This window comes from Phalangium opilio, unplaced genomic scaffold, assembly GCF_054372755.1.
Source record: "Phalangium opilio isolate 3A_F unplaced genomic scaffold, DU_Popi_V2 ptg000246l_1, whole genome shotgun sequence".
Taxonomy (NCBI): domain Eukaryota; kingdom Metazoa; phylum Arthropoda; class Arachnida; order Opiliones; family Phalangiidae; genus Phalangium; species Phalangium opilio.
The window spans coordinates 2891542-2900738 of record NW_028324225.1 but is presented as its reverse complement, the minus strand read 5'-3'; the positions used below and the strand labels follow the sequence as shown (position 1 = coordinate 2900738).

At 36.5% G+C, this 9197-nt stretch overlaps 1 protein-coding gene across 1 annotated transcript; it reads left to right on the top strand.

Moving 5' to 3' along the window:
• The first annotated feature begins 970 nt into the window (after nt 1-970).
• LOC149611351 (uncharacterized) lies at nt 971-7540 on the top strand. Its single transcript, XM_089858525.1, has 9 exons — nt 971-3038; nt 4111-4326; nt 4598-5680; nt 5777-5946; nt 5995-6185; nt 6261-6316; nt 6411-6613; nt 6687-6846; nt 7157-7540. The coding sequence occupies exons 1-9, from the start codon at nt 971-973 to the stop codon at nt 7468-7470; spliced, it is 4461 nt and encodes a 1486-aa protein (XP_089714651.1). The 3' UTR covers nt 7471-7540.
• The last annotated feature ends 1657 nt before the right edge of the window (nt 7541-9197 follow it).

Below are 9197 nucleotides of genomic sequence, written 5' to 3'. Positions count from 1 at the left end.
TTATTCCGGCACTGAGCAGGAAGTTATTAAACCATATAAAATATAGAGTTTGTGAGTCCATTTGCTCATGGAGAAATGTTATATAGTCTTTGATAAATAAATTTTGAATTTTGATCCATTCTCACTCCAGAGTTTCCGGATGGGAGGTTTTCATCTCGAATTTGGCTTTTTTGGAATTTATATTTCAATAGACAAAGAGAAATATGCCAATAGAGTTCGTTGCTCAAGATATATTTAATTGAAGAAAACTTTTATATATAAATGTAAATAATTGTGGTTTTTTCATGGAATTTTATTGGCGGTTTCCCGGAAAAACCTATTTTATTTGTGCGGGATTTTTTTGGATTGTGCGGTATCCATAAAAAATCTGGTAGCTCTGTCTCATCCTCGGCGCTGATGTTGTCGGGTTACCACGTTAAGGTCTCCCACTCTCACTTACGCGGCCGACTCTTAACGTTTCTCGCGCTTTCTTCGCTCCGCGTTTGTCTCGTGTTTACTGCGCTGATACTGCTGTGGCCCGTGGGTTTATCGCCTCTAAACTTAAATTTAATTATACTTCTTTAACTGCAGCTCTAAATTCTAAAGGTATTTAAGAGAGACCTAATGAAACTCAGCATTTATTGTACAAACGCTTTTGTGTAAAGAGGTGAGTTCTTTGTATATAATTTCGCTAAGCCTTTGCTACAGAATGACAAAGAAAGAACTGATTTTAATAGTGTATTTAAGCCTGTGCCTCTACAGAGGGGGCTTGAATGTTGCTCTTTTGCGAAAATTAAGCTAGTTAAACTGTAAGTTATGACTCCATTAATCTAAATATTATATTTCTCTCTTTAGGTTTGAAACTGTGTTGTTAATAAAGGTAAGAAAGTATTTAAAAAGAATTTCAAAAGATTAACCAACATTAGGTGAGTTTACAGTTTTAAGCATTAATTAGTTTGTTAAGTTGGGTTATTGGTTCAGCTATTAGATAATGGATGATAGCCAAGCTCCACGGGGTAGTTATAAGTCGTTGAATAATTTGAGTGATAGGCAGAAACGTCGAAAGAGAGCTAGATATCTTGCGAGTGTTTTAGATCGAGTTGATGATGTTAATAAGGTATCATTGAATGACACAATTAGCGAAAATCAGGGCAGTAGCTCAAACACTTTCTCCAAAAGAAGTAATAGTCCGTCTTTAGAGGGTTCGACCCCTGAGTTTACGCAGTCAAGTTCTTCGGATGCAGAAGGTCCGCTTCGTGTTAGCGGGGAAAATAGTCCAGGTTCCAATGATTCAAATATGGGTAACTCTCATCGTGACGATTACAATCGAGATACTTCTAATTCTGGTGGTTCACGTCATTCAATAAGTTCTGATATTGACAATAGTTCAGACCCTAGTAGTTTAAATTCAGAGCAAAGTTCGAGTAGCTCATCGGAAGAGGAATTGTTAGACATTCGTTCGGGCTTGCGTAACTGGGCATTAAATCACAGTGTGAATCACGTTACTATTAATGCCCTTCTGGTTTTGTTGCGAGATAATGGTATGGAACTGCCAAAGGATGCACGTACTCTTTTAAAGACTCCAAGGTCAGCTATGGTAGTAAATATAGAAAACGGCGAATATTATCATGCCGGGTTTAGTCAAGGTTTAAAAACATTTTTACAAGGAAATCCCCATTATGATCGTGAAATATCTTTTGCCATAAATATAGATGGCCTTCCAATTTTCCATAGTGATGCCAAACACTTTTGGCCCATATTAGCTAGTGTTTTTAGTTTTTCTCAGGGGATGATAGGTAAGCCTTTTGTGGTCGGTGTGTTCTGCGGGGAAGTTAAACCTGGTAACCTAGAAGAATTTTTGAGGCCGTTGATTACTGACTTACAAAATTTAGAAGTCAACGGATTTGAATATGAAAACAAAAAATATATCTGCAATGTTAAAGGGCCCTTTATTCTTGACACTCCTGCTCGGGCTTTTGTTAAGAATACAAAGGGTCACACAGGTTTCAACTCATGTGACAAATGTTCTATAAGAGGCAGTAGACATCTTCGCCGAACTGGTTTTTTTGATGAAGATTTTAGCACGCCACCTCGTACTAATGAATTATTTCGAATCCAAGATGATGATTTTCATCATTTAGTTGGTAACATGTCTCCCCTAATAGACTTGAATGTAAACATGGTTCGGCAGTTTCCATTGGATTACATGCATTTGGTTTGCCTTGGTGTGATGAGAAGGATGGCCAAGTGTTGGTTAACCGGAAAACTTAATGTTAGATTAACTAACCACTTATGTGAACGTCTATCTGAGAAACTCCTAAACTGTAGACAGTATGTTCCAAATGAATTTGCAAGAAAACCCCGAGCTGTAAAGCACATTAAACTGTGGAAAGCAACAGAACTTAGGCAGTTTCTATTGTATACTGGTCCAATAATTTTGATAGACATACTCAAAGATGATGTTTTAAAACATTTCCGGTTGCTTCACTGCGCAATTTATATTTTAGCACACCCAATTTTGCACAAACAATATGCCGATTATGCAGGAGAGTTACTGAAAATATTCATAAACATGTCAAAAGAAATTTATGGATTAGAGTTCATTGTAATGAATGTCCATTCTCTTTCTCATATTGTTCAGGATGTAAAGATGTTTGGAGCACTAGATTCTTATAGTGCCTTTCCGTTCGAAAATCATTTGCATTTCATTAAAAAACATTTAAGAAGTCCAAATAAACCACTTCAGCAACTGATTAAAAGGCTTGAAGAATCCAAATCATTTTCCAAATCCCAAATTAGACAAGGTCTAAGTCTAAAGAAACGTTTTAAAGCCAACTATCCATTTTTACCTCCAAATGTAGAAACGTTCAAAAAACTTCATACACAAAAATTTGTTGTGTCGGTATCAAACGGGGATAATTGTTTTCTGTTGGAATCTGGTGAAACATTGGTTATAAAAGCGATTTTTAAAAATTTAGATAGTGAAATATTTGTTTGCGGAAGTGTTTGTAAATTTGTCAATGACCTTTTTGACTATCCCCTGGAATCTTCCAAATTAGGTATTTTTATAGGGCGGTTTTCAAAACAAATTAGCACTTACAGTTATTCAAGTCTAAAGATGAAGTGTTTACTGTTGCCAATAGAGAATAATTTATTCAGCGTGATTCCTTTGATGCATGATGCCTAGCTAGTAACAAAAATTAACTAAACATTTTTCTGCTTGATTGGATTTTAACATTTAAAACCCCATTGATATTACAAATTCAAAACAAGCGCCAGTGGTTGAAAAATGAACCTACCATTGGTATTTTTTTTAAATAAAGAGAAGCGTATATTCTTTGTTTAAAAAAATTATTAATGACAAGATGATTTTAAGATCTTATTTAAGCAATGTAAGTTAAATTTCAATCTTTCTTGAATCAGATGTATGCAATAGTTAGTTTTCTCGATGAGCCTGGGGCTATTGATATTGTGCCATCATCTTGGTGTGTTGCCAAAAACAAGTGCTTATGGCCAATGAAATCTAAGCGCGGAGAAATATCTAAGTTACAAATTGCTTGTCATCCTCCCTCAATGAACTGGGAATCATTCAACGTAAAGATTCTATCTAAAGCCTGTAAGTATTTAATAGTGTTTCAATTTATTGTAAATGATTATTAAAGGGACCTTCACCGAGTATGAAGACGAGGAGCCTTTTTGAAATTTCCGGCGCAAACTTTCATATCCAGAGCATGCGTGACTTGCCAACCAACCAGCAGCGCCCTCTGGTATGACGAGAGGTGATTTCATTGGTTAGAAAGTCGTGCATACTCTGTAGACGAAATTTTTTCGCCGAAAATTGCAAAATAAGCTCTGCCTCTTCATCTTCGGTGAAGAACCCCTTAAATGGGATGATGAAGATAGAATTAAATGAGAGGTTAACTACAAAGATCGATTTGCATTGATGCGTGAATGGTAGATTAAGACATCTAATATATATAGTTCAAAATTCAAAGCATTTGCAAAAAAATGCATGCGTTATTATTATGTAAACAAGTCTTAAATGCGGTACCGCATAAAACTATAGTTATTTTTAGATTTACCCGGTCTCAAATGGTAATTAATTTCATATTCCATGTTTTTCTTCTGAAGCGACGTACAATAAAGCTAGGCAACTTTGCAAGAGGGCGGAAGATACATCGGATTTGCAAAGTGAAATCGAAAACGGAAAACGAAAGAGAAAGAGAAATACAGCCTATCTAAGCAACGAAGAAAGTGACAGAGGAGATGGAGATGAATCGAGCCGTTCTGATAATGAACTGACTCAACGAAAAAAGAAGTTTAAGAAAAAAATGGAGATATCAAATGGTAAATAAAAATATTTCAATACTAAAAATGAGAACGGCAATTAGGAGATTAAATTCATATACTTTCTGGAGAATCGGGGATAAATACAATTTTACAATTTGTCAAAAACCTTTATATGTTTTGTAATTGTTGAGGTACTAAATTTTCCTCATTTCTTTTATTATTCATGTTTCAAAAAGACTCATTTTATGAATTTTCAATAAGAAAATATTTGGTTGGGTTTAAGTATCCCTTAAAAGGTTGTACTTATTTTTTCCTAATATATTAACAGATTTGGTTCTCAAACCCAAGGGCTCTACCGTCATTAAGTTTCCATCTCCACCGGATTTTGTTCCATTTCCGGAAAGTAATCCAAACAAACAGACTAGTCAAAAAACCTTTTTAAGGTCAGGGCAGAGTATGGATTCAACTAATCTAGTCGAAAGTGATCTATCTGAGATATTGCCACCGGCTACAACGGAAAAATCCAGATTTGAGGTTCCTCAAAATGTTTCGTCATCTCTAGTGAAAGATTCACCTACAGTTTCACTACAAGAAACAGAAACTCAAAGCAGTGCACAAAATGGCTCGGCTGAAAACTATGTATCCCCAGGGGCTTTCAACAATAAATCACAAGAAAATACAACTTACAACAATTCGTCTGAGGGAAGGTCCGAAGATCTGAATTTGCCTTTCAGCGTGCAACCTCGCTTAAATAGCAACATAGGAGGAACAAAACTGGAAACTATTAACACTCCTTTGCAAAATAAAAATAAAAAAATCTCATCTCAAAGAGAAATGCATATAACATCTTCAAAAATAGGCGTAGTTGAAGACGTCTTAAACGATAATGCAGAAAATTACTTGCAGAAACAAAATGACGAGCAAGAGCCCCGTATTGGGATAAATAATAAAAAAATTGTGGATGAAAATGAAACCGGAAGTACTGAAAAGAATGGAGCTAGCGGATGGGTTCATAAACCCATAGATAGGGCTTCAACCTCAAAGTCATTTAACCGATTAACAACTAAATCAGTTGTCAGCGAATCGGGGCCTCATTTATTTAGCAGTGGATCATCTCGCAAAGGTCTAGTCGTATCAACACGCAAAGGTCTTGTCGGATCAACACGCAAAGGTCTTGTCGGATCAACACGCAAAGGTCTTGTCGGATCAACACGCAAAGGTCTTGTCGGATCACCTCGCAAACGTCTAATCGGATCACCTCGCAAACGTCTAGTCGGATCACCTCGCAAACGTCTAGTCGGATCACCTCGCAAACGTCTAGTCGGATCACCTCGCAAACGTCTAGTCGGATCACCTCGCAAAGGTCTAGTCGGATCACCTCGCAAAGGTCTAGTCGGATCAACTCGCAAAGGTCTAGTCGGATCAACTCGCAAAGGTCTAGTCGGATCAACTCGCAAAGGTATAACCGGATCAACTCGCAAAGGTATAACCGGATCAACTCGCAAAGGTATAACCGGATCAACTCGCAAAGGTATAACCGGATCAGCTCGCAAAGATATAACCGGATCAGCTCGCAAAGATATAACCGGATCATTTTCCAAAGATATAACCGTATCACCTTGCAAAGATATTATCGGTTCATCTCGCAAAAGTCTAAATGGATCGTCTCGCAAAAGTCTAAATGGATCGTCTCGCAAAAGTCTAAATGGATCGTCTCGCAAAAGTGAAAGCCAATCATTTCGAAAAGGTGAAAGCGAAAGCGAATTACTCCGTAATGGCAGGAAAGGATTACCTAGCGGTTCAACTCATATAGGTGCATCAGGCGGATCAACTCGAGCTTTAGATAGCGAATCAACTCAAAAATATGGTTTTATTGGATCGACTAGTAACCCAGAAAATATATCCACTCAAATGAAGTATGAGTAAAATTTAAGCAATATAACTCTCAAAATGCCAAGTTACAACAGCCTATTCTAATTTCTTTATCATAGTACAATGAATATTGACGACACAGCTTGCAGTTTAACTGGAAATATAATGTCTCAAGGTAAAAATGAGAACGCTTTTTACTTCATTGATTTATACTTCATTGATTTTATAAATATTTTTTTTTTTGGTTTATAAAAAATTTTGGATTACAGAAAAATTTCAGAAAACTGTAGTTCTTATGCTTACCGACTTAAATTCAAAGTTTGCTCAAATGTCAAAGGCTCTTTCGGAAAATTTTGGATTTAATACAACGTCATCGACTACATCAAATCGTTTAAAGTTACCAATTCCAGATATACAAGTGCTAGAACAAATTGAAGAACTCCTTCAAAGTGAAGAAGAAAGAGAAAAAGCCGTAAGTAAATCCTTTCCCAATTAATACTCAAAAACGGTTGTGACATGAAATGAGTGTAATTTATTATTTGAAGATTGCCATGATCAGAACTTGGGGTGGAAAGTATCCGGATGATATTATAAGAAGGGCCTTGGCGAAAACTTTCAAACATGGTTTAGTTTTGCAAATGAACTGGATGGGATCGAATGGAAAAATTGGCTATTCAAAATTAATTTTAAGAGATGTAATCAATGGTTAGTATTATTTTTAAGTGCTAGTTAAGCGCATAAATCTTCAACTATTCATCATAAAGGGATAAAGATTGTTAAAATAACATCAAAATCAATAACAAAACTTATCAAAATCTGTTCGTTAATTTTATATAGTTTTTCAAACTTTTAAATTTTGACTTTTTAAGTCAACTTTTGAAACTTTGAAAAACAATATTTAATTAACGGAAAGGTTTTGGTAAGTTTAGTTTAAAGTAATTATATATTGTTGGAATGTGTATTTATCACATTCCTGTTTTTATTCAGAGAGATAAGATAATTTATTTACTTGTAGCTGCAGTAATGGCAAATCCGAAGTTAAGAAGATCTACGGAATATGATGTTGAATGTGTCATTAAAAAATGGCTTAAACATAAGTCTGACCGCGATGGGGGTCGACTGGATCGAAGAAAGAAAGAAAATAAGATAATTTCCCAAGATGGTGATAGTGATGATGCAGATGAACGAATTGATGACGACGAAAACAGTAATGAAGAAGAAAACCCTGAAGATAAAGGGAACATAGATGAGGGTTTGAACTATGAAAAGTGCCAAACGTCCAATGATGAAAGCAGGCGTTTCGACAGTGAAGATTCTTTAACTGATTAAGTATATAGAGACTTCACTTTATCTTTTCAGACGAGTATTTTTAATACAAACTTTTCCAAGTATCTTAAGGGATTATAGACTATTCTGGCAAAAAGTGGTTTTTATAAATTCCTTTATATTTATAAATAAACTGGATTCATTGGGCGTTTTTTGGAACATGGACTCTGTTATATATCACTTTATGTCAGAATTAACTCTCCCTTTAAAGCTTTTGAGCTGCATAATATGAAAGTGTTTTCGTCATTTAATTATCCCTTAACTATATAAGTTGAAGTGTTTTCAAACTTAAATGTTTAAATAGTAAAACAAGTTTTCAAGCTATTTGGTCCAAACAAAATATTTAAGTCATTGTTACTCCTCAAAACTATTTGTATTTCATGTAATTAATGTTCCTAAACTATATTTTACATGAAATTTAGTATTCTAATTCATTGGTCCTAACAAAATATTGCATTTACATAAAATTCATTTTCCTCCAATTTTTTCCCACATGATCAAAAAACGGTCATTTAGTGATACCATTATGTTAAAATATGTGATATGACTATGTGTGAGATGCTAAAGTGACCTTGGAATAAAAATATTTTTATGTTCTTGAAATCTATATATGTGTAAAATTCACAATTTTTGGGACCTAAGGAAAAACCAACTTCGCTGCCCGCAGGATGATAACGAGACAGGTAAGGCAATCGTTTGCAGTCGGATAAGAGGACGATTTTCAGTCGGACAAAAAGGATATTTACAGTATGGCAAAAAGAATATTTAGGGTCGGGCGAGAAGACCGTTAAACGTCGGGCGAGTCAACCGATATAAGTCCGACGATACGACCATTAGCAGTCGGGCAAGACGATCATTAGCAGTCGGGCAAGACGATCATTAGCAGTCGGGCAAGACGATCATTAGCAGTCGGGCGTGATTATAGTTAACAGTCGGGCGGACGACCATTAGCAGTCGGGCAAGACGATCAGTAGCAGTCGGGCGTGATTATAGTTAACAGTCGGGCGGACGACCGTTAGCAGTCGGATAGGAACACCATTAATAGTCGGTTTAGACGCCCATTAAGATTCTTATCTGTTGGCAAGTGGTACAGAATACAGTCGGAAAACTATGTTTTTTTGGGGTGGTAATGTTACGTTTTCGGAGTTGGCAAAATACAGTCGGGCAAGAGTCTGGCCAACCGTTTCATGGCTAGGACATTTCGACGGTCAAACTGCATGTTCACCGACCCTTTTGCGTCTGTCGGTGTTGCGTCGGTCGGACGAAGTCGGGCCAACGTCTATTTTGTTACAGGGGCAGTTTCACGAGTTTCGGGTGCGCAGTAGGAGGAGGATGCGTCAAAATAACCCACAATATATGGGAATGGACTATTTCGATGAAATAAAGAGGTAAAACATGTGGGTCAAACCTTTCCTTCCATCTCTCTTTATGGTGCCTGCGCTGTACTCTATTATTATATTTTATGAAAAATCCACTGAATTTCTCAACGTGGTTTAAACCGGTTTAGTCGTGGTAACCGGACTGGATACCAGCGTGCCAACCCTGAAAAGCAGGGGCCGAGTAATTTAGCGAAATGTTCACGAATGTAGCCCCCGTTCGTAGGATAAAAGCTTTTTTAGTAATCTTCAACAGGGCAGGGTCTGATACAGATTTTTCTAAACGCGCGGTCCGACCAACCAATTTAGCGTGGCGAAAAATTCAACTCAGTTTCACGAGTTTCGGGTGCGCAG